Genomic DNA, 25,507 nt, shown 5'->3' on the forward strand with positions numbered 1-25,507 from the left:
CCACCTCATTTTTGCTTTTATTTATTTTCAAATATTTCAATCTTCTTCTAAAATTGTTCATTTTGTTATATTATGACTTTATTTCCATAACATTTTGACTTTATTGTCACTTTTTCACAACATAATTTTGCAAAAATCGGCACTTGATTTTGATTGTTTTTCACATAATTTTTTTCTGTAATATCTCAAGTCCATGCTATTATAATGTAATTTTTCCTCAATATTCAATTTATTCTCATAAATGTACAGCTTTTTGCACGCTAGAATATTTTTTTGTAGCATTTTGACTTTATTCTGAAAATATTCTTTACTTTTTCAATTGCTGCTGTTTCTAAATTTTCCGCTTTTCCAATTGGAACTTCAGGGTTTTTGGTCCAATTAAGGTCAAATTTGGTACACACCTTGAAAGGACTGCCAAGCACGTGTGTGTCCAAAGGTTTTGCCCTCATTTTTCTTTGTTTTTTATTTTCAAATATTTCAGTCTTCTTCTAAAATGGTTCATTTTGTTATATTATGAGTTTATTTCCATAACATTTTGACTTTATTGTCACTTTTTCACAACATAATTTTGCAAAAATCGCCACTTGATTTTGAATTTGTTTCTCACATTATTTTTTTCTGTAATATATCAAGTCTATGCTATTAAAATTTATTTTTTTTTTATTCTCATAAATGTACAGTTTTTTTGCTCGTTAGAATATTACTTTTTTTGTAACATTTTGACTTTATTCTGAAAATATTCTTTATTTTTTCAATTGCTCCTGTTTCTAAATTTTCCGCTTTTCCAATTTTTCAAATTTCTTCTTGTAATATTATGGGGAGGGGAAATTGTTTGTTCAAAAGTCGTAGCATATTTTTTCCTTTACTATTTCAACCCTGCGCTACTAAAATGAATGAACTAAATACAAATTTTTAAATTAAATAAAGATTTTTCGACTATGGTTTTATGAGTTTATTCTCATAAAAATGCAGCTATTGTCCGTAATATGACTTCATTTCCATAACATAACAAAATTACAACTTTATTTGTTATTTTGTTTAAATGTTCAATGACACGCTAACATTTCTTCATGGAGTTGTCGGTTTATTTTCACGGTAATGCTATAATATGATAACTTTATTGACAACCTAATGATGCCAAAATGACCTTTTTCATTGTTGATTATTTTAATTTCCATAAAAACTACAAAACTAATTTTCCAACTTCATGCTACATGACTAAAATGTTATCCCGTGCCGTGTGACAGATCGCCAGCTACGTGAAGTCGGCGATGGACACGGCGGTGCTGCAGCGCTCGCTGGCCATCCTGGAGTCCATGGTGCTCAACAGCCAGGACCTTTACCACAAGGTGGCGCAGGAGATCACCATAGGACAGCTCATACCGCATCTCCAGGGGTGAGTGGGGGGGGGTGGAGGCTCGTACGGGTCGGTTTCTGACCTGTGTCCTTCACCAGGACGGACCAGGACATCCAGACGTACACCATCGCCGTCATCAACGCCCTCTTTCTCAAAGCCCCTGAGGAGAGGAGACAAGTGAGCAGAAACCCTTCCTTGTTTGTGCATCCTGTTTCCTTCCACCCACCCCCTCCTTCCTCGCTCACCTGCTTTAGCCTGCTGGTCACATGACACCCCCACCGCCCCCCCCCCCTCCCTCCTTGCATCAGCACCACAGTCCATCTGTGCGCTTTAATAATGTATGAAGCCCCGCCCCCACTTCCTCCTTGCAGACACGCCATGCAGGAATGCCGCATTGGAATGACATCACACTCCCCCCTCCTTTAAAAAAAAAAAAACAAATAAATAAATAATCCCACATGACACTTGGTCCCCCCCCAGCAGTTTTCCCATCAGCCTTAATTCTTCTTTCTTTTCTTTTCTTTTCTTTTCCTCCACCTTCACTCACCTTGTTTGTCTTTCTGACTTTGTTTCCTCACGCTACACACGACACGCTAGTTTGACCAGCACATGCCGGACATCCTAAATTGTCCCCTGACAGTAAGTGGACCCTCCCCCCCGAGCACCCTTGCTAGTCCGCCCGCACCCCCACACGTATGGGGCGACGACCTTTGCGTCGAAAAGCAACACCGCCCCAACCAAGGCGCAATAATAAAATCCATTTTATTTGATGTTGTTATTCCTCCATCTTTCACTAAATCACCAAACAGACATTTTTAGGAAAATAATACTCGAATATTTCAATAATAAAATTGCAATTTTACAAGAAAAGAATGTCATATGACCAGAATAAAATAACATAACTTAATTTTTAAATATTATTGAAAGAATAATCCAATCTTAATATTGCAGTAAGAAATTAAAAGTTTTTATTTTAAGAGGTGTGATTGTACAATGACACGTTTTACCACATTAACATATTTAAATGTCATTTTACCATTAAAATATATATATATAAAAAATAATAATAATGTTATAATAAAATAATAATAACAATAAAAAATAATAATAAATAAAATTTTAATAAAACAATTAAAAAAAATAAAATAACAATGGAAGTTCTAAAGTTTTTAATCAGAATCATGTTTCAATATTACATAAATAAAACCATAATAAAACAAGAATAATATTTGTATTCCTTTCTCAAGAAAAAGCCCTAAAGGGGACCTATTATGCTCATTTTTGCCCCTTTTTGTATTGAGTTGTGGACTCCTATAGAGCAGCTACACATGAAAGCTACAACGGCATACAAAGCTTTGTAGATCCTCCAGAATCTGCACCTATTCAGCTGTATTGGATTTCTTCATTCCTGCGAAAACGGTCCGTTTTAATGTATTCCACCCACGGCCCCGCCTCCGGGCACGCCCCCTCCGCTGTGGTTGGCGACACTCCCAAGTAGCTTTTTTTTAGAGTTGATAAACGACGACTTATCTTTTTAAAATGCGGGATTTTAACATTCAGCCGTATGTGTTGGATCCTGAATCCGATCCGGAATTAGAGACTGGACCAGGGGTGGGCAAACTACGGCCCGGGGGCCACATCCGGCCCGCCAAGTGTTTGAATACGGCCCGCCCAATCTTTCCAACCTGGCATCATGGCCTGAGCCAACCTTTTGATGGTTGTATCAATTTCGTTGTTTGACATGGTCTGTTGTTTACAAAGTGCTCCTGAAAAAAGGGACACAAGCACATAATAATAATAAAAATTAAAATAATAATAATTATATTATTATTATAACTATTATGATTATATTATATTATATTTTATTATATTATTTTATATATATATTTTTTATATTATATTATTATATTATATTTATTATATTAATGCTAATTATTATATTAATTATATATAATAATTATATAATTATTATATATAATAATATATATAATAATTATATATAATAATATTATATTATTTTAATTTTATTTTAATTATTATAATATTGTATTATTTTTAAAATATTTAAATATAAATATAAAATAATAAATAATAATAGCAGATTGCATGACAATTTTACAGATACAATAATACCAGGTGGACTGTTACGTGTAAAATATATAGTCTGCCCCCCCCCCGGAAATTTTGTTATATCAATGCGGCCCGCGACGCTTTAGCATTTTAGCATTAGGTTTCCTACAACGTCTCTAATGTGACCACTAATTGTGACGGGAAATGCCGGTTAGCGACCCCGCTCCCTGTATGCACACTCTATAATGCTACACAGACAATCACTTTTCTGTTCACTAAGCACTCCAGTGTGAAATGCCCTTAACGGATTAAAATACACTCCTTATCCGGCTTACAGCCACGCCCATATAAGGAAGTCTGTCCGTCTGTGACATCACAGAGAGAGCAGTTTTACCACGCCTTTTGAAACCGACGGTTTTGACGGTTTTGACATCTTTCAGGACTCGGTTCCAAATGTTTTGGAAAAGCATAATAGGTCCCCTGAGGGAACGTAAAAGTACTAATAATGGAATAAAGTTAAAAATTTTAGGATAATATAATTTTACATGAATAAAACTGTAATGCAATCACAATAAAAGTGAATATTAGGAAATGTAAAATGGTATGACGCAAACAAACAAATAGTAATGTATGTTTTTTTTGTGTGTAAATTAAATTTTAATGCTAAATTCATTTTTTTTTTGTTTAGAAAATTTTGACGTTTTTTTGACGTTTACATAAAATGTCTTTTTCCTGTGTGGTTTTAATAATCCCTCCAGTTGATGGCACTTAGATTATTTCTATGCTTTGTTGGCATCCACAGTGGTTACTTTGAATCCCTTTTCCAGCGTGTTTTTGGCGTGACCATGGCGTGTTTGTGTGTGCAGGAGATGGCCCACATCTTGGCCCAGAAACAACTCCGCTCCATCATTCTCAGTGTAAGCTTGACTCCGCCCACTTTGTGCCTCTCCCAGCCGTACCTCCGCCAAGGAGTTAGCCGGCATGTTTATGGTACTTCACTGATGACCACCAAGCACCCCCCCCTCCATCTTCCTCATCCTCCATCTTGGCTGCAGAACGTGATCCGGAGCCCCACGCCCATCAACGACGAGATGGCCCACCAGCTGTACGTGCTGCAGGTGCTCACCTTTAACCTGCTGGAGGACCGCATGATGACCAAGATGGACCCCCAGGACCAGGTGGGTTCGGTGTGGCGGTGCCCCCCCCCACCCTCCAATAGAATGACCTATAAAGTTGTCTTCACAGGCTCAGCGGGACATCATCTTTGAGCTGAGGAGGATCGCCTTCGACGTGGAGTGCGAGCCCAACCACAGCGGCGGCACGGAGAAACGCAAGTCCATGTACACGCGCGACTACAAGAAGCTGGGCTTCATCGTAAGACGTCCTTCACGTCCTTCACGTCCTTCACGCCCGACAAAAACTCTGCTTTTGGAAACGTTTTGCCTTCTTTCCTGACGCGCAGAACCACGTCAACCCGGCTGTGGATTTCACCCAGATTCCTCCTGGAATGTTGGCGCTGGACAACATGCTCTACTTCGCCAGACACCACCAGGACGCCTACGTCAGGGTGAACATCTTTCTCTTCCAGATGAGACGCATAGGAGTTAGTTTTGTCCCTGAAGAAGACGACTAACGTGTTTTTTTTTGTTGTTGTTGTCGTTTGTTTCTTTCCCAGATCGTTCTGGAGAACAGCAGCCGGGAAGACAAGCACGAGTGTCCGTTTGGCCGCAGCAGCATCGAACTCACAAAGATGCTCTGTGAGATCCTCAAAGTGGGCGAGCTGCGTAAGTCTGACACACACACACACACACACACACACACACACACACGGCTAAGCTAACAAAGTGTAAAGCAGCTCTCGATGTTACTACCATGGAGAGCGTAAAGAAGGAAGGAGTGTGAATGGATGCGGCCTTTTTCATTTGTCTTTTTCCTGCTCGAAGCGGCGCTGCAGACTTGAATCCCTGCTGCTCTCCATGGGGCGGGGGGGGGGGGGGTGTATGACGCCTTTCACAGTTCACTTTGTGTGTGTGTGTGTGTGTGTGTGTGCATGTAGCTAGCTCAGGGGTGGGCAAACTTTTTGACTCGCGGGCCGCATTAATTTAACAAAATTGACGGGGGGGGAATTATGTAGTATTTTACACATAACAGTCCATTTTTACACCTATATTTTTACACATATTTTACATGTAAAAGTGTCATGCAATCTGCTATATGTGCACTTTGAAATCATTTATTTGATGTAAAGTGTGTTTCTCAATGTATTATTATTATTATTATTGTTATTTTTATTAGAATAATTATTATTATTAGTTATAGTAATGTTATTATATTATTATTATTATTTTGTTATAATAATAATATTACTACCATTATTATATTAATATTATTAACAACAATATTAATATAATAGTAGTATTATTATCATTATTTATATTACTATTATTGTGCTTGTGCTCCTTTTTCCAGGAGTATTTTGTAATATTACTACCATTATTATATTAATATTATTAACAACAATATTAATCTAATAGTAGTATTATTATCATTACTGACAACATTATTATTATTATTATTATTATTATTTTGTAAGAGACCACATCAAATAACGAAATTGATAAAGCAGCTACCTCAACCATCAAAAAGTGAACGCCAGGTTGTATGTTGAGTTCAAATGAAATATTTGGAAAAAACAGGCGGGCCATATTGAAACACTTGGCGGGCCGGATGTGGCCCCCGGGCCGTAGTTTGCCCACCCCTGAGCTAGCTGCATTGCAGGGGCCTTCACTTCACTTGGAATGGAATGGAATGGAATGGCCTTTATTGTCATTAGAGCTTCTCCTTTCAGTGCAGTAGTCAAGTTAAAAAAAAAAGTATACAAAAAGTAGAGTAAAAAAAAAAGACAATTTAACATTTGATATATACAAGATATCCAAAATGTACACATAATATTGCACATGGAGCATATGCAGGAGCAGACATATTTCAGATATATTCATTTTAGTGCAATGAAAAATGGGTAACTTCAGCAACGCCAGACGCATTTTCATCCAAAAAAAAATCCAAAATGTTGCGTTTGGGCGCTCTTGAAAAAATTGAAAAAAATGACATACTAACCCCTTACGTTTTTTTTCAAAAATCACAAAATTTTAAAATGCCATTTTATGCCATTTTTGGGCTCTTCTGGGCCCCCTGTTGAGTGTGTGTGAGGTTTCCCCTGTTTTTTTCACCAGAAAAGTGCATTTTCAGCAAGTTGAAAAAATTTAAAAAAAAACGACATACTAACCCCTTACGTTTTTTTCAAAAATCACAAAGTTTAAATCTGGCATTTTATGCCATTTTTGGGTGCTTGTGGGGCCCCTGTTGAGTGTGTGTGAGGTTTCCGCTGTTTTTTTGACCAGAAAAGTGCATTTTTTTCAAGTTGAAAAAACTGAAAAAAACGACATACTATAACCCCTTACATTTTTTTCAAAAATCACAAAATTTAAATCTGTCATTTTATGCCATTTTTGGGCTCTTCTGGGCCCCCTGTTGAGTGTGTGTGAGGTTTCCGCTGGTTTTTTCACCAGAAAAGTGCATTTTCAGCAAGTTGAAAAAATTGAAAAAAAAACGACATACTAACCCCTTACGTTTTTTTCAAAAATCACAAAATTTAAATCTGGCATTTTATGCCATTTTTGAGTGCTTGTGGGGCCCCTGATGAGTGTGTGAGGTTTCCGCTGTTTTTGTTTTACCAGAAAAGTGCATTTTCAGCAAGTTGCGATGCGGTGCACTTCCACGTCGTCTCGTCGTATCGTTTTTATGAATATCGGGTACTCTGATCAGTCTATACGAGCCCTGTGATTGGCCGGAAACCAGCTCAAAGACGGCTGGGATAGGCTCCAGCACGCCTGCGACCCTCGTGAGGATAAGCAGTCGAAAATGAGTGAATGATGCTTAATGCTTAAACATATCAGTGTTTCCACAGGACTACAATCTATCTGTGGTGACGCTGGGATAGGCTCCAGCATATGTAGCACGCTATGTAGCATATGAAGTGTTGCGTCAAACCACGACAGGAACAACCTGAAAATGAAAAGCCCCAAATGAAGACTAGTTTTTCCGATTCCGAGGTTCGAGGTTGCCGACGTTTTGTTGACAGCAGATGTTTTGCTCAATTTGTCGGCCTGCACATCTCCGTCCGCATCCATTTCACGCCCGCCTCCGTCTTATTTAGTTCTTTCTATATTGAGTTATTTAGTATCCTCTCCTCCATCTGCTGATGGGCCACTCCTCGGTCTCCATCTGTGCTGGCAGGCTGGCAACCACGCCGGCTCCAAATTTGGATCCCATTGTTGCCTTTGTGCAGCGTGTCTGGCTTTGTGTGGTGAAACTTTGTCGGGAATCTTTCCCTGCTTCCGTGGTGACAAGATATGAGAAACAATCGGAGTCTGAAGTCATTGGCGGCTGAGAATAAAAGCGAATTAGCTGATGAGATGATGAGAGCAGATCTTCCCACGCTGCTTCGGCGGCATCAGCCTACTTTTCTCCTCCTCCACCTCCTCCTCCTCCTTGGATTACACCGGATTGACGCCATTAACGTGCAGACCAGGAAGCCGTTAGTTAAACTCCCTTCTTCAGGCTTCACTACACATCTTAAAATGAAGGCTGGGAGAAGAGTAGTAAGCACTTTCCTGAGGGATTCATAGCTTTTTGTTTGCAAATTTTACATATATACATATGTGAGGGACGAATAAAGGCATATCTTAATAATAAGAAAAGTGCATTTTTTTCAAGTTGAAAAAATTGAAAAAAACGACATACTAACCCCTTACGTTTTTTTGGCAAAAATTCAAACACTGGCATTTTATGCCGTTTTTGGGTCCTTCTAGGGCCCCTGTTGAGTGTGTGTGAGGTTTCCCCTGTTTTTTTTCACCAGAAAAGTGCATTTTCAGCAAGTTGAAAAAACTGAAAAAAACGACATACGTTATAACCCCTTACGTTTTTTTCAAAAATCACAAAATTTAAGTCTGGCATTTTATGCCGTTTTTGGGTCCTTCTGGGGCCCCTGTTGAGTGTGTGTGTGAGGTTTCCCCTGTTTTTTTCACCAGAAAAGTGCATTTTCAGCAAGTTGAAAAAATTGAAAAAAACGACATACTAACCCCTTACGTTTTTTTCGAAAATCACAAAATTTAAATCTGGCATTTTATGCCGTTTTTGGGTCCTTCTGGGGCCCCTGTTGAGTGTGTGTGAGGTTTCCCCTGTTTTTTTCACCAGAAAAGTGCATTTTTTTCAAGTTGAAAAAACTGAAAAAAACGACATACTAACCCCTTACGTTTTTTTCAAAAATCACAAAATTTAAATCTGGCATTTTATGCCATTTTTGGGCTCTTCTGGGCCCCCTGTTGAGTGTGTGTGAGGTTTCCCCTGTTTTTTTCACCAGAAAAGTGCATTTTCAGCAAGTTGAAAAAACTGAAAAAAACGACATACTAACCCCTTACGTTTTTTTTCAAAAATCACAAAATTTAAATCTGGCATTTTATGCCATTTTTGGGCTCTTCTGGGCCCCCTGTTGAGTGTGTGTGAGGTTACCGCTGTTTTTTTGACCAGAAAAGTGCATTTTCAGCAAGTTGACAAAATTGAAAAAAAAAACGACATACTAACCCCTTACGTTTTTTTCAAAAATCACAAAATTTAAAACTGGCATTTTATGCCCTTTTTGGGTGCTTCTGGGCCCCCTGTTGAGTGTGTGTGAGGTTCCCCCTGTTTTTTTCACCAGAAAAGTGCATTTTCAGCAAGTTGAAAAAATTGAAAAAAACGACATACTAACCCCTTACGTTTTTTTCAAAAATCACAAAATATAAAAATGCCATTTTATGCCTTTTTTGGGCTCTTCTGGGCCCCCTGTTGAGTGTGTGTGAGGTTTCCGCTGTTTTTTTGACCAGAAAAGTGCATTTTCAGCAAGTTGAAAAAATTGAAAAAAACGACATACTAACCCCTTACGTTTTTTTCAAAAATCACAAAATTTTAATCTGGCATTTTATGCCATTTTTGGGCTCTTCTGGGCCCCCTGTTGAGTGTGTGTGAGGTTTCCGCTGTTTTTTTCACCAGAAAAGTGCATTTTTTTCAAGTTGAAAAAACTGAAAAAAACGACATACTAACCCCTTACGTTTTTTTCAAAAATCACAAAATTTAAAAATGCCATTTTATGCTCTTTTTGGGCTCTTCTGGGCCCCCTGTTGAGTGTGTGTGAGGTTTCCGCTGTTTTTTTGACCAGAAAAGTGCATTTTCAGCAAGTTGAAAAAATTGAAAAAAACGACATACTAACCCCTTACGTTTTTTTCAAAAATCACAAAATTTAAAAATGCCATTTTATGCTCTTTTTGGGCTCCTCTGGGCCCCCTGTTGAGTGTGTGTGAGGTTTCCGCTGTTTTTTTCACCAGAAAAGTGCATTTTCAGCAAGTTGAAAAAATTGAAAAAAACGACATACTAACCCCTTACGTTTTTTTTCAAAAATCACAAAATTTAAAACTGGCATTTTATGCCCTTTTTGGGTGCTTCTGGGCCCCCTGTTGAGTGTGTGTGAGGTTCCCCCTGTTTTTTTCACCAGAAAAGTGCATTTTCAGCAAGTTGAAAAAATTGAAAAAAACGACATACTAACCCCTTACGTTTTTTTCAAAAATCACAAAATTTAAAAATGCCATTTTATGCCCTTTTTGGGCTCTTCTGGGCCCCCTGTTGAGTGTGTGTGAGGTTTCCGCTGTTTTTTTGACCAGAAAAGTGCATTTTCAGCAAGTTGAAAAAATTGAAAAAAACGACATACCCTTACGTTTTTTTCAAAAATCACAAAATTTAAAAATGCCATTTTATGCCTTTTTTGGGCTCTTCTGGGCCCCCTGTTGAGTGTGTGTGAGGTTTCCGCTGTTTTTTTGACCAGAAAAGTGCATTTTCAGCAAGTTGAAAAAATTGAAAAAAACGACATACTAACCCCTTACGTTTTTTTCCAAAAATCACAAAATTTAAAAATGCCATTTTATGCCCTTTTTGGGCTCTTCTGGGCCCCCTGTTGAGTGTGTGTGAGGTTCCCCCTGTTTTTTTCACCAGAAAAGTGCATTTTCAGCAAGTTGAAAAAATTGAAAAAAACGACATACTAACCCCTTACGTTTTTTTCAAAAATCACAAAATTTAAAACTGGCGTTTTATGCCCTTTTTTGGTGCTTCTGGGGCCCCTGTTGAGTGTGTGTGAGGTTTCCGCTGTTTTTTTTTACCAGAAAAGTGCATTTTCAGCAAGTTGAAAAAATTGAAAAAAACGACATACTAACCCCTTACGTTTCTTTCAAAAATCACAAAATTTAAATCTGGCATTTTAGGCCATTTTTGGGCTCTTCTGGGCCCCCTGTTGAGTGTGTGTGAGGTTTCCGCTGTTTTTTTCACCAAAAAAGTGCATTTTTTTCAAGTTGAAAAAATTGAAAAAAACGACATACTAACCCCTTACGTTTTTTTCAAAAATCACAAAATTTTAATCTGGCATTTTATGCCATTTTTGGGCTCTTCTGGGCCCCCTGTTGAGTGTGTGTGAGGTTCCCCCTGTTTTTTTCACCAGAAAAGTGCATTTTCAGCAAGTTGAAAAAATTGAAAAAAACGACATACTAACCCCTTACGTTTTTTTCAAAAATCACAAAATTTAAAAATGCCATTTTATGCCCTTTTTGGGCTCTTCTGGGCCCCCTGTTGAGTGTGTGTGAGGTTTCCGCTGTTTTTTTTCACCAGAAAAGTGCATTTTCAGCAAGTTGACAAAATTGAAAAAAACGACATACTAACCCCTTACGTTTTTTTCAAAAATCACAAAATTTAAATCTGGCATTTTATGCCATTTTTGGGCTCTTCTGGGCCCCCTGTTGAGTGTGTGTGAGGTTTTTCGCTGTTTTTTTCACCAGAAAAGTGCATTTTTTTCAAGTTGAAAAAATTGAAAAAAACGACATACTAACCCCTTACGTTTTTTTCAAAAATCACAAAATTTGAAAATGCCATTTTATGCCATTTTTGGGCTCTTCTGGGCCCCCTGTTGAGTGTGTGTGAGGTTTCCGCTGTTTTTTTGACCAGAAAAGTGCATTTTCAGCAAGTTGAAAAAATTGAAAAAAACGACATACTAACCCCTTACGTTTTTTTCAAAAATCACAAAATTTAAAACTGGCATTTTATGCCCTTTTTGGGCTCTTCTGGGCCCCCTGTTGAGTGTGTGTGAGGTTCCCCCTGTTTTTTTCACCAGAAAAGTGCATTTTCAGCAAGTTGAAAAAATTGAAAAAAACGACATACTAACCCCTTACGTTTTTTTCAAAAATCACAAAATTTAAAACTGGCATTTTATGCCCTTTTTGGGCTCTTCTGGGCCCCCTGTTGAGTGTGTGTGAGGTTTCCCCTGTTTTTTTCACCAGAAAAGTGCATTTTTTTCAAGTTGAAAAAACTGAAAAAAACGACATACTAACCCCTTACGTTTTTTTCAAAAATCACAAAATTAAAAACTGGCATTTTATGCCCTTTTTGGGCTCTTCTGGGCCCCCTGTTGAGTGTGTGTGAGGTTCCCCCTGTTTTTTTCACCAGAAAAGTGCATTTTCAGCAAGTTGAAAAAATTGAAAAAAACGACATACTAACCCCTTACGTTTTTTTCAAAAATCACAAAATTTAAAAATGCCATTTTATGCCATTTTTGGCCTCTTCTGGGCCCCCTGTTGAGTGTGTGTGAGGTTTCCGCTGTTTTTTTTGACCAGAAAAGTGCATTTTTTTCAAGTTGAAAAAATTGAAAAAAACGACATACTAACCCCTTACGTTTTTTTCAAAAATCACAAAATTTAAAAATGCCATTTTATGCCATTTTTGGGCTCTTTTGGGCCCCCTGTTGAGTGTGTGTGAGGTTTCCGCTGTTTTTTTTCACCAGAAAAGTGCATTTTCAGCAAGTTGACAAAATTGAAAAAAACGACATACTAACCCCTTACGTTTTTTTCAAAAATCACAAAATTTAAATCTGGCATTTTATGCCATTTTTGGGCTCTTCTGGGCCCCCTGTTGAGTGTGTGTGAGGTTTCCGCTGTTTTTTTGACCAGAAAAGTGCATTTTCAATAAGTTGAAAAAATTGAAAAAAACGACATACTAACCCCTTACGTTTTTTTCAAAAATCACAAAATTTAAATCTGGCATTTTATGCCATTTTTGGGTGCTTGTGGGGCACCTGATGAGTGTGTGTGAGGTTTCCGCTGTTTTTTTGACCAGAAAAGTGCATTTTCAGCAAGTTGAAAAAACTGAAAAAAACGACATACTAACCCCTTACATTTTTTTCAAAAATCACAAAATTTAAATCTGTCATTTTATGCCATTTTTGGGCTCTTCTGGGCCCCCTGTTGAGTGTGTGTGAGGTTTCCGCTGTTTTTTTCACCAGAAAAGTGCATTTTTAGCAAGTTGAAAAAATTGAAAAAAACGACATACTAACCCCTTACGTTTTTTTCAAAAATCACAAAATTTAAAAATGCCATTTTATGCCCTTTTTGGGCTCTTCTGGGCCCCCTGTTGAGTGTGTGTGAGGTTCCCCCTGTTTTTTTCACCAGAAAAGTGCATTTTCAGCAAGTTGAAAAAATTGAAAAAAACGACATACTATCCCCTTACGTTTTTTTCAAAAATCACCAAATTTTAATCTGGCATTTTATGCCATTTTTGGGCTCTTCTGGGCCCCCTGTTGAGTGTGTGTGAGGTTTCCGCTGTTTTTTTCACCAGAAAAGTGCATTTTTTTCAAGTTGAAAAAACTGAAAAAAACGACATACTAACCCCTTACGTTTTTTTCAAAAATCACAAAATTTAAAACTGGCATTTTATGCCCTTTTTGGGTGCTTCTGGGCCCCCTGTTGAGTGTGTGTGAGGTTTCCCCTGTTTTTTTCACCAGAAAAGTGCATTTTTTTCAAGTTGAAAAAACTGAAAAAAACGACATACTAACCCCTTACGTTTTTTTCAAAAATCACAAAATTTAAAAATGCCATTTTATGACCTTTTTGGGCTCTTTTGGGCCCCCTGTTGAGTGTGTGTGAGGTTTCCGCTGTTTTTTTTCACCAGAAAAGTGCATTTTCAGCAAGTTGACAAAATTGAAAAAAACGACATACTAACCCCTTACGTTTTTTTCAAAAATCACAAAATTTAAATCTGGCATTTTATGCCATTTTTGGGCTCTTCTGGGCCCCCTGTTGAGTGTGTGTGAGGTTTCCGCTGTTTTTTTGACCAGAAAAGTGCATTTTCAATAAGTTGAAAAAATTGAAAAAAACGACATACTAACCCCTTACGTTTTTTTCAAAAATCACAAAATTTAAATCTGGCATTTTATGCCATTTTTGGGTGCTTGTGGGGCACCTGATGAGTGTGTGTGAGGTTTCCGCTGTTTTTTTGACCAGAAAAGTGCATTTTCAGCAAGTTGAAAAAACTGAAAAAAACGACATACTAACCCCTTACATTTTTTTCAAAAATCACAAAATTTAAATCTGTCATTTTATGCCATTTTTGGGCTCTTCTGGGCCCCCTGTTGAGTGTGTGTGAGGTTTCCGCTGTTTTTTTCACCAGAAAAGTGCATTTTTAGCAAGTTGAAAAAATTGAAAAAAACGACATACTAACCCCTTACGTTTTTTTCAAAAATCACAAAATTTAAAAATGCCATTTTATGCCCTTTTTGGGCTCTTCTGGGCCCCCTGTTGAGTGTGTGTGAGGTTCCCCCTGTTTTTTTCACCAGAAAAGTGCATTTTCAGCAAGTTGAAAAAATTGAAAAAAACGACATACTATCCCCTTACGTTTTTTTCAAAAATCACCAAATTTTAATCTGGCATTTTATGCCATTTTTGGGCTCTTCTGGGCCCCCTGTTGAGTGTGTGTGAGGTTTCCGCTGTTTTTTTCACCAGAAAAGTGCATTTTTTTCAAGTTGAAAAAACTGAAAAAAACGACATACTAACCCCTTACGTTTTTTTCAAAAATCACAAAATTTAAAACTGGCATTTTATGCCCTTTTTGGGTGCTTCTGGGCCCCCTGTTGAGTGTGTGTGAGGTTTCCCCTGTTTTTTTCACCAGAAAAGTGCATTTTTTTCAAGTTGAAAAAACTGAAAAAAACGACATACTAACCCCTTACGTTTTTTTCAAAAATCACAAAATTTAAAAATGCCATTTTATGACCTTTTTGGGCTCTTCTGGGCCCCCTGTTGAGTGTGTGTGAGGTTTCCGCTGTTTTTTTTCCCCAGAAAAGTGCATTTTCAGCAAGTTGACAAAATTGAAAAAAACGACATACTAACCCCTTACGTTTTTTTCAAAAATCACAAAATTTAAAACTGGCATTTTATGCCCTTTTTGGGCTCTTCTGGGCCCCCTGTTGAGTGTGTGTGAGGTTCCCCCTGTTTTTTTCACCAGAAAAGTGCATTTTCAGCAAGTTGAAAAAATTGAAAAAAACGACATACTAACCCCTTACGTTTTTTTCAAAAATCACAAAATTTAAAAATGCCATTTTATGCCCTTTTTGGGCTCTTCTGGGCCCCCTGTTGAGTGTGTGTGAGGTTTCCGCTGTTTTTTTTGACCAGAAAAGTGCATTTTCAGCAAGTTGACAAAATTGAAAAAAACGACATACTAACCCCTTACGTTTTTTTCAAAAATCACAAAATTTAAAACTGGCATTTTATGCCCTTTTTGGGCTCTTCTGGGCCCCCTGTTGAGTGTGTGTGAGGTTCCCCCTGTTTTTTTCACCAGAAAAGTGCATTTTCAGCAAGTTGAAAAAATTGAAAAAAACGACATACTAACCCCTTACGTTTTTTTCAAAAATCACAAAATTTAAATCTGGCATTTTATGCCATTTTTGGGCTCTTCTGGGCCCCCTGTTGAGTGTGTGTGAGGTTTCCGCTGTTTTTTTGACCAGAAAAGTGCATTTTCAGCAAGTTGAAAAAATTGAAAAAAACGACATACTAACCCCTTACGTTTTTTTCAAAAATCACAAAATTTAAATCTGGCATTTTATGCCATTTTTGGGCTCTTCTGGGCCCCCTGTTGAGTGTGTGTGAGGTTTCCGCTGTTATTTTGACCAGAAAAGTGCATTTTCAGCAAGTTGAAAAAATTGAAAAAAACGACATACTAACCCCTTACGTTTTTTTTCAAAAATCACAAAATTTAAAAATGCCATTTTATGCCATTTTTGGGCTCTTCTGGGCCCCCTGTTGAGTGTGTGTGAGGTTTCCGCTGTTTTTTTGACCAGAAAAGTGCATTTTCAATAAGTTGAAAAAATTGAAAAAAAAAACGACATACTAAACCCTTACGTTTTTTTCAAAAATCACAAAATTTAAAAATGCCATTTTATGCCATTTTTGGGCTCTTCTGGGCCCCCTGTTGAGTGTGTGTGAGGTTCCCCCTGTTTTTTTCACCAGAAAAGTGCATTTTCAGCAAGTTGAAAAAATTGAAAAAAACGACATACTAACCCCTTACGTTTTTTTCAAAAATTACAAAATTTAAATCTGGCATTTTATGCCATTTTTGGGCTCTTCTGGGCCCCCTGTTGAGTGTGTGTGAGGTTTCCGCTGTTTTTTTCACCAGAAAAGTGAATTTTTTTCAAGTTGAAAAAATTGAAAAAAACGACATACTAACCCCTTACGTTTTTTTCAAAAATCACAAAATTTAAATCTGGCATTTTATGCCCTTTTTGGGCTCTTCTGGGCCCCCTGTTGAGTGTGTGTGAGGTTTCCGCTGTTTTTTTGACCAGAAAAGTGCATTTTCAGCAAGTTGAAAAAATTGAAAAAAACGACATACTAACCCCTTACGTTTTTTTCAAAAATCACAAAATTTAAAAATGCCATTTTATGCCATTTTTGGGCTCTTCTGGGCCCCCTGTTGAGTGTGTGTGAGGTTTCCGCTGTTTTTTTCACCAGAAAAGTGCATTTTCAGCAAGTTGAAAAAATTGAAAAAAACGACATACTAACCCCTTACGTTTTTTTCAAAAATCACAAAATTTAAAAATGCCATTTTATGCCATTTTTGGGCTCTTCTGGGCCCCCTGTTGAGTGTGTGTGAGGTTTCCGCTGTTTTTTTAACCAGAAAAGTGCATTTTTTTCAAGTTGAAAAAATTGAAAAAAACGACATACTAACCCCTTACGTTTTTTTCAAAAATCACAAAATTTAAAAATGCCATTTTATGCCATTTTTGGGCTCTTCTGGGCCCCCTGTTGAGTGTGTGTGAGGTTTCCCCTGTTTTTTTCACCAGAAAAGTGCATTTTCAGCAAGTTGAAAAAATTGAAAAAAACGACATACTAACCCCTTACGTTTTTTTCAAAAATCACAAAATTTAAATCTGGCATTTTATGCCATTTTTGGGCTCTTCTGGGCCCCCTGTTGAGTGTGTGTGAGGTTTCCGCTGTTTTTTTGACCAGAAAAGTGCATTTTCAGCAAGTTGACAAAATTGAAAAAAACGACATACTAACCCCTTACGTTTTTTTCAAAAATCACAAAATTTAAATCTGGCATTTTATGCCATTTTTGGGCTCTTCTGGGCCCCCTGTTGAGTGTGTGTGAGGTTTCCGCTGTTTTTTTGACCAGAAAAGTGCATTTTCAATAAGTTGAAAAAATTGAAAAAAAAATCGACATACTAAACCCTTACGTTTTTTTCAAAAATCACAAAATTTAAAAATGCCATTTTCTTCCCTTTTTGGGCTCTTCTGGGCCCCCTGTTGAGTGTGTGTGAGGTTTCCGCTGTTTTTTTCACCAGAAAAGTGCATTTTTTTCAAGTTGAAAAAATTGAAAAAAACGACATACTAACCCCTTACGTTTTTTTCAAAAATCACAAAATTTAAAAATGCCATTTTATGCCATTTTTGGGCTCTTCTGGGCCCCCTGTTGAGTGTGTGTGAGGTTCCCCCTGTTTTTTTCACCAGAAAAGTGCATTTTCAGCAAGTTGAAAAAATTGAAAAAAACGACATACTAACCCCTTACGTTTTTTTCAAAAATCACAAAATTTAAAACTGGCATTTTATGCCATTTTTGGGCTCTTCTGGGCCCCCTGTTGAGTGTGTGTGAGGTTTCCGCTGTTTTTTTCACCAGAAAAGTGCATTTTCAGCAAGTTGAAAAAATTGAAAAAAACGACATACTAACCCCTTACGTTTTTTTCAAAAATCACCAAATTTTAATCTGGCATTTTATGCCATTTTTGGGCTCTTCTGGGCCCCCTGTTGAGTGTGTGTGAGGTTTCCGCTGTTTTTTTCACCAGAAAAGTGCATTTTTTTCAAGTTGAAAAAACTGAAAAAAACGACATACTAACCCCTTACGTTTTTTTCAAAAATCACAAAATTTAAAACTGGCATTTTATGCCCTTTTTGGGCTCTTCTGGGCCCCCTGTTGAGTGTGTGTGAGGTTCCCCCTGTTTTTTTCACCAGAAAAGTGCATTTTCAGCAAGTTGAAAAAATGGAAAAAAACGACATACTAACCCCTTACGTTTTTTTCAAAAATCACAAAATTTAAAACTGGCATTTTATGCCCTTTTTTTGGTGCTTCTGGGGCCCCTGTTGAGTGTGTGTGAGGTTTCCGCTGTTTTTTTTTACCAGAAAAGTGCATTTTCAGCAAGTTGAAAAAATTGAAAAAAACGACATACTAACCCCTTACGTTTTTTTCAAAAATCACAAAATTTAAAAATGCCATTTTATGCCCTTTTTGGGCTCTTCTGGGCCCCCTGTTGAGTGTGTGTGAGGTTTCCGCTGTTTTTTTTGACCAGAAAAGTGCATTTTCAGCAAGTTGAAAAAATTGAAAAAAACGACATACTAACCCCTTACGTTTTTTTCAAAAATCACAAAATTTAAAAATGCCATTTTCTTCCCTTTTTGGGCTCTTCTGGGCCCCCTGTTGAGTGTGTGTGAGGTTTCCGCTGTTTTTTTGACCAGAAAAGTGCATTTTCAGCAAGTTGAAAAAATTGAAAAAAACGACATACTAACCCCTTACGTTTTTTTCAAAAATCACAAAATTTAAAAATGCCATTTTATGCCATTTTTGGGCTCTTCTGGGCCCCCTGTTGAGTGTGTGTGAGGTTTCCGCTGTTTTTTTTTGACCAGAAAAGTGCATTTTCAGCAAGTTGAAAAAATTGAAAAAAACGACATACTAACCCCTTACGTTTTTTTCAAAAATCACAAAATTTAAAAATGCCATTTTCTTCCCTTTTTGGGCTCTTCTGGGCCCCCTGTTGAGTGTGTGTGAGGTTTCCGCTGTTTTTTTGACCAGAAAAGTGCATTTTCAGCAAGTTGAAAAAATTGAAAAAAACGACATACTAACCCCTTACGTTTTTTTCAAAAATCACAAAATTTAAATCTGGCATTTTATGCCATTTTTGGGCTCTTCTGGGCCCCCTGTTGAGTGTGTGTGAGGTTTCCGCTGTTTTTTTCACCAGAAAAGTGCATTTTCAGCAAGTTGAAAAAAACGACATACTAACCCCTTACGTTTTTTTCAAAAATCACAAAATTTAAAACTGGCATTTTATGCCCTTTTTGGGCTCTTCTGGGCCCCCTGTTGAGTGTGTGTGAGGTTTCCGCTGTTTTTTTCACCAGAAAAGTGCATTTTCAGCAAGTTGAAAAAATTGAAAAAAACGACATACTAACCCCTTTCGTTTTTTTCAAAAATCACAAAATTAAAATCTGGCATTTTATGCCATTTTTGGGCTCTTCTGGGCCCCCTGTTGAGTGTGTGTGAGGTTTCCGCTGTTATTTTGACCAGAAAAGTGCATTTTCAGCAAGTTGAAAAAATTGAAAAAAACGACATACTAACCCCTTACGTTTTTTTTCAAAAATCACAAAATTTAAAAATGCCATTTTATGCCATTTTTGGGCTCTTCTGGGCCCCCTGTTGAGTGTGTGTGAGGTTTCCGCTGTTTTTTTGACCAGAAAAGTGCATTTTCAATAAGTTGAAAAAATTGAAAAAAAAACGACATACTAAACCCTTACGTTTTTTTCAAAAATCACAAAATTTAAAAATGCCATTTTATGCCATTTTTGGGCTCTTCTGGGCCCCCTGTTGAGTGTGTGTGAGGTTTCCGCTGTTTTTTTCACCAGAAAAGTGCATTTTTTTCAAGTTGAAAAAATTGAAAAAAACGACATACTAACCCCTTACGTTTTTTTCAAAAATCACAAAATTTAAAAATGCCATTTTATGCCCTTTTTGGGCTCTTCTGGGCCCCCTGTTGAGTGTGTGTGAGGTTCCCCCTGTTTTTTTCACCAGAAAAGTGCATTTTCAGCAAGTTGAAAAAATTGAAAAAAACGACATACTAACCCCTTACGTTTTTTTCAAAAATCACAAAATTTAAATCTGGCATTTTATGCCATTTTTGGGCTCTTCTGGGCCCCCTGTTGAGTGTGTGTGAGGTTTCCGCTGTTTTTTTGACCAGAAAAGTGCATTTTCAGCAAGTTGAAAAAATTGAAAAAAACGACATACTAACCCCTTACGTTTTTTTCAAAAATCACAAAATTTAAATCTGGCATTTTATGCCATTTTTGGGCTCTTCTGGGCCCCCTGTTGAGTGTGTGTGAGGTTTCCGCTGTTTTTTTGACCAGAAAAGTGCATTTTCAGCAAGTTGAAAAAATTGAAAAAAACGACATACTAACCCCTTACGTTTTTTTCTAAAATCACAAAATTTAAAAATGACATTTTATGCCATTTTTGGGCTCTTCTGGGCCCCCTGTTGAGTGTGTGTGAGGTTCCCCCTGTTTTTTTCACCAGAAAAGTGCATTTTCAGCAAGTTGAAAAAATTGAAAAAAACGACATACTGACCCCTTACGTTTTTTTCAAAAATCACAAAATTAAAAAATGCCATTTTATGCCTTTTTTGGGCTCTTCTGGGCCCCCTGTTGAGTGTGTGTGAGGTTTCCGCTGTTTTTTTGACCAGAAAAGTGCATTTTCAGCAAGTTGAAAAAATTTAAAAAAACGACATACTAACCCCTTACGTTTTTTTCAAAAATCACAAAATTTTAATCTGGCATTTTATGCCATTTTTGGGCTCTTCTGGGCCCCCTGTTGAGTGTGTGTGAGGTTCCCCCTGTTTTTTTCACCAGAAAAGTGCATTTTCACCAAGTTGAAAAAATTGAAAAAAACGACATACTAACCCCTTACGTTTTTTTCAAAAATCACAAAATTTAAAAATGCCATTTTATGCTCTTTTTGGGCTCTTCTGGGCCCCCTGTTGAGTGTGTGTGAGGTTTCCGCTGTTTTTTTGACCAGAAAAGTGCATTTTCAGCAAGTTGAAAAAATTGAAAAAAACGACATACTAACCCCTTACGTTTTTTTCAAAAATCACAAAATTTAAAAATGCCATTTTATGCTCTTTTTGGGCTCTCCTGGGCCCCCTGTTGAGTGTGTGTGAGGTTTCCGCTGTTTTTTTCACCAGAAAAGTGCATTTTCAGCAAGTTGAAAAAATTGAAAAAAACGACATACTAACCCCTTACGTTTTTTTCAAAAATCACAAAATTTAAAAATGCCATTTTATGCCTTTTTTGGGCTCTTCTGGGCCCCCTGTTGAGTGTGTGTGAGGTTTCCGCTGTTTTTTTGACCAGAAAAGTGCATTTTCAGCAAGTTGAAAAAATTGAAAAAAACGACATACTAACCCCTTACGTTTTTTTCAAAAATCACAAAATTTTAATCTGGCATTTTATGCCATTTTTGGGCTCTTCTGGGCCCCCTGTTGAGTGTGTGTGAGGTTTCCGCTGTTTTTTTCACCAGAAAAGTGCATTTTTTTTAAGTTGAAAAAATTGAAAAAAACGACATACTAACCCCTTACGTTTTTTTCAAAAATCACAAAATTTAAAAATGCCATTTTATGCCCTTTTTGGGCTCTTCTGGGCCCCCTGTTGAGTGTGTGTGAGGTTTCCGCTGTTTTTTTGACCAGAAAAGTGCATTTTCAGCAAGTTGAAAAAATTGAAAAAAACGACATACTAACCCCTTACGTTTTTTTCAAAAATCACAAAATTTTAATCTGGCATTTTATGCCATTTTTGGGCTCTTCTGGGCCCCCTGTTGAGTGTGTGTGAGGTTTCCGCTGTTTTTTTCACCAGAAAAGTGCATTTTTTTCAAGTTGAAAAAACTGAAAAAAACGACATACTAACCCCTTACGTTTTTTTCAAAAATCACAAAATTTAAAACTGGCATTTTATGCCCTTTTTGGGTGCTTCTGGGCCCCCTGTTGAGTGTGTGTGAGGTTCCCCCTGTTTTTTTGACCAGAAAAGTGCATTTTCAGCAAGTTGAAAAAATTGAAAAAAACGACATACTAACCCCTTACGTTTTTTTCAAAAATCACAAAATTTAAATCTGGCATTTTATGCCATTTTTGGGCTCTTCTGGGCCCCCTGTTGAGTGTGTGTGAGGTTTCCGCTGTTTTTTTCACCAGAAAAGTGCATTTTTTTCAAGTTGAAAAAATTGAAAAAAACGACATACTAACCCCTTACGTATTTTTCAAAAATCACAAAATTTAAAAATGACATTTTATGCCATTTTTGGGCTCTTCTGGGCCCCCTGTTGAGTGTGTGTGAGGTTCCCCCTGTTTTTTTCACCAGAAAAGTGCATTTTCACCAAGTTGAAAAAATTGAAAAAAACGACATACTAACCCCTTACGTTTTTTTCAAAAATCACAAAATTTAAAACTGGCATTTTATGCCCTTTTTGGGTGCTTCTGGGCCCCCTGTTGAGTGTGTGTGAGGTTCCCCCTGTTTTTTTGACCAGAAAAGTGCATTTTCAGCAAGTTGAAAAAATTGAAAAAAACGACATACTAACCCCTTACGTTTTTTTCAAAAATCACAAAATTTAAAAATGCCATTTTATGCCCTTTTTGGGCTCTTCTGGGCCCCCTGTTGAGTGTGTGTGAGGTTTCCGCTGTTTTTTTTGACCAGAAAAGTGCATTTTCAGCAAGTTGAAAAAATTGAAAAAAAACGACATACTAACCCCTTACGTTTTTTTCAAAAATCACAAAATTTAAAAATGCCATTTTATGCCTTTTTTGGGCTCTTCTGGGCCCCCTGTTGAGTGTGTGTGAGGTTTCCGCTGTTTTTTTGACCAGAAAAGTGCATTTTCAGCAAGTTGAAAAAATTGAAAAAAACGACATACTAACCCCTTACGTTTTTTTCAAAAATCACAAAATTTTAATCTGGCATTTTATGCCATTTTTGGGCTCTTCTGGGCCCCCTGTTGAGTGTGTGTGAGGTTCCCCCTGTTTTTTTCACCAGAAAAGTGCATTTTCACCAAGTTGAAAAAATTGAAAAAAACGACATACTAACCCCTTACGTTTTTTTCAAAAATCACAAAATTTAAAAATGCCATTTTATGCTCTTTTTGGGCTCTTCTGGGCCCCCTGTTGAGTGTGTGTGAGGTTTCCGCTGTTTTTTTGACCAGAAAAGTGCATTTTCAGCAAGTTGAAAAAATTGAAAAAAACGACATACTAACCCCTTACGTTTTTTTCAAAAATCACAAAATTTAAAAATGCCATTTTATGCTCTTTTTGGGCTCTTCTGGGCCCCCTGTTGAGTGTGTGTGAGGTTTCCGCTGTTTTTTTCACCAGAAAAGTGCATTTTCAGCAAGTTGAAAAAATTGAAAAAAACGACATACTAACCCCTTACGTTTTTTTCAAAAATCACAAAATTTTAATCTGGCATTTTATGCCATTTTTGGGCTCTTCTGGGCCCCCTGTTGAGTGTGTGTGAGGTTTCCGCTGTTTTTTTCACCAGAAAAGTGCATTTTTTTTAAGTTGAAAAAACTGAAAAAAACGACATACTAACCCCTTACGTTTTTTTCAAAAATCACAAAATTTAAAACTGGCATTTTATGCCCTTTTTGGGTGCTTCTGGGCCCCCTGTTGAGTGTGTGTGAGGTTCCCCCTGTTTTTTTCACCAGAAAAGTGCATTTTCAGCAAGTTGAAAAAATTGAAAAAAACGACATACTAACCCCTTACGTTTTTTTCAAAAATCACAAAATTTAAATCTGGCATTTTATGCCATTTTTGGGCTCTTCTGGGCCCCCTGTTGAGTGTGTGTGAGGTTTCCGCTGTTTTTTTCACCAGAAAAGTGCATTTTTTTTAAGTTGAAAAAATTGAAAAAAACGACATACTAACCCCTTACGTTTTTTTCAAAAATCACAAAATTTAAAAATGCCATTTTATGCTCTTTTTGGGCTCTTCTGGGCCCCCCGTTGAGTGTGTGTGAGGTTTCCGCTGTTTTTTTGACCAGAAAAGTGCATTTTCAGCAAGTTGAAAAAATTGAAAAAAACGACATACTAACCCCTTACGTTTTTTTCAAAAATCACAAAATTTTAATCTGGCATTTTATGCCATTTTTGGGCTCTTCTGGGCCCCCTGTTGAGTGTGTGTGAGGTTTCCGCTGTTTTTTTCACCAGAAAAGTGCATTTTTTTCAAGTTGAAAAAACTGAAAAAAACGACATACTAACCCCTTACGTTTTTTTCAAAAATCACAAAATTTAAAACTGGCATTTTATGCCCTTTTTGGGTGCTTCTGGGCCCTCTGTACTCAACAGTGAGGTTCCCCCTGTTTTTTTCACCAGAAAAGTGCATTTTCAGCAAGTTGAAAAAATTGAAAAAAACGACATACTAACCCCTTACGTTTTTTTCAAAAATCACAAAATTTAAATCTGGCATTTTATGCCATTTTTGGGCTCTTCTGGGCCCCCTGTTGAGTGTGTGTGAGGTTTCCGCTGTTTTTTTCACCAGAAAAGTGCAGTTTTTTCAAGTTGAAAAAATTGAAAAAAACGACATACTAACCCCTTACGTTTTTTTCAAAAATCACAAAATTTAAAAATGCCATTTTATGCTCTTTTTGGGCTCTTCTGGGCCCCCCGTTGAGTGTGTGTGAGGTTTCCGCTGTTTTTTTGACCAGAAAAGTGCATTTTCAGCAAGTTGAAAAAATAGAAAAAAACGACATACTAACCCCTTACGTTTTTTTCAAAAATCACAAAATTTAAAAATGACATTTTATGCCTTTTTTGGGCTCTTCTGGGCCCCCTGTTGAGTGTGTGTGAGGTTTCCGCTGTTTTTTTGACCAGAAAAGTGCATTTTCAGCAAGTTGAAAAAACTGAAAAAAACGACATACTAACCCCTTACGTTTTTTTCAAAAATCACAAAATTTAAAACTGGCATTTTATGCCCTTTTTGGGCTCTTCTGGGCCCCCTGTTGAGTGTGTGTGAGGTTTCCGCTGTTTTTTTCACCAAAAAAGTGCATTTTTTTCAAGTTGAAAAAATTGAAAAAAACGACATACTAACCCCTTACGTTTTTTTCAAAAATCACAAAATTTAAAACTGGCATTTTATGCCCTTTTTGGGTGCTTCTGGGCCCCCTGTTGAGTGTGTGTGAGGTTCCCCCTGTTTTTTTCACCAGAAAAGTGCATTTTCAGCAAGTTGAAAAAATTGAAAAAAACGACATACTAACCCCTTACGTTTTTTTCAAAAATCACAAAATTTAAAAATGCCATTTTATGCCCTTTTTGGGCTCTTCTGGGCCCCCTGTTGAGTGTGTGTGAGGTTTCCGCTGTTTTTTTGACCAGAAAAGTGCATTTTCAGCAAGTTGAAAAAATTGAAAAAAAAACGACATACTAACCCCTTACGTTTTTTTCAAAAATCACAAAATTTTAATCTGGCATTTTATGCCATTTTTGGGCTCTTCTGGGCCCCCTGTTGAGTGTGTGTGAGGTTTCCGCTGTTTTTTTGACCAGAAAAGTGCATTTTCAGCAAGTTGACAAAATTGAAAAAAACGACATACTAACCCCTTACGTTTTTTTCAAAAATCACAAAATTTAAATCTGGCATTTTATGCCATATTTGGGCTCTTCTGGGCCCCCTGTTGAGTGTGTGTGAGGTTTCCGCTGTTTTTTTCACCAAAAAAGTGCATTTTTTTCAAGTTGAAAAAATTGAAAAAAACGACATACTAACCCCTTACGTTTTTTTCAAAAATCACAAAATTTAAAAATGCCATTTTATGCCTTTTTTGGGCTCTTCTGGGCCCCCTGTTGAGTGTGTGTGAGGTTTCCGCTGTTTTTTTGACCAGAAAAGTGCATTTTCAGCAAGTTGAAAAAATTGAAAAAAAC

At 37.1% G+C, this 25,507-nt stretch overlaps 1 protein-coding gene across 5 annotated transcripts in view; it reads left to right on the forward strand.

The window, feature by feature from the left end:
* The window catches only part of LOC131102365 (engulfment and cell motility protein 1), a 92,629-nt gene that overhangs the window by 39,160 nt on the left and 27,962 nt on the right, over window positions 1-25,507 (forward strand). For 3 of the 5 annotated variants that reach the window (XM_058047968.1, XM_058047969.1, XM_058047971.1), the window contains 8 exons: window positions 1,248-1,396; window positions 1,456-1,534; window positions 1,955-1,996; window positions 4,294-4,344; window positions 4,483-4,605; window positions 4,673-4,801; window positions 4,890-4,994; window positions 5,103-5,211. In XM_058047968.1, coding sequence (XP_057903951.1) covers window positions 1,248-1,396; window positions 1,456-1,534; window positions 1,955-1,996; window positions 4,294-4,344; window positions 4,483-4,605; window positions 4,673-4,801; window positions 4,890-4,994; window positions 5,103-5,211 — 787 coding nt within the window. The remainder of the gene's footprint in view (window positions 1-1,247; window positions 1,397-1,455; window positions 1,535-1,954; window positions 1,997-4,293; window positions 4,345-4,482; window positions 4,606-4,672; window positions 4,802-4,889; window positions 4,995-5,102; window positions 5,212-25,507) is intronic. The other 2 variants (XM_058047970.1, XM_058047973.1) reach the window with 1 other exon arrangement.

This window comes from Doryrhamphus excisus, chromosome 14 (assembly GCF_030265055.1).
Source record: "Doryrhamphus excisus isolate RoL2022-K1 chromosome 14, RoL_Dexc_1.0, whole genome shotgun sequence".
Classification (NCBI taxonomy): domain Eukaryota; kingdom Metazoa; phylum Chordata; class Actinopteri; order Syngnathiformes; family Syngnathidae; genus Doryrhamphus; species Doryrhamphus excisus.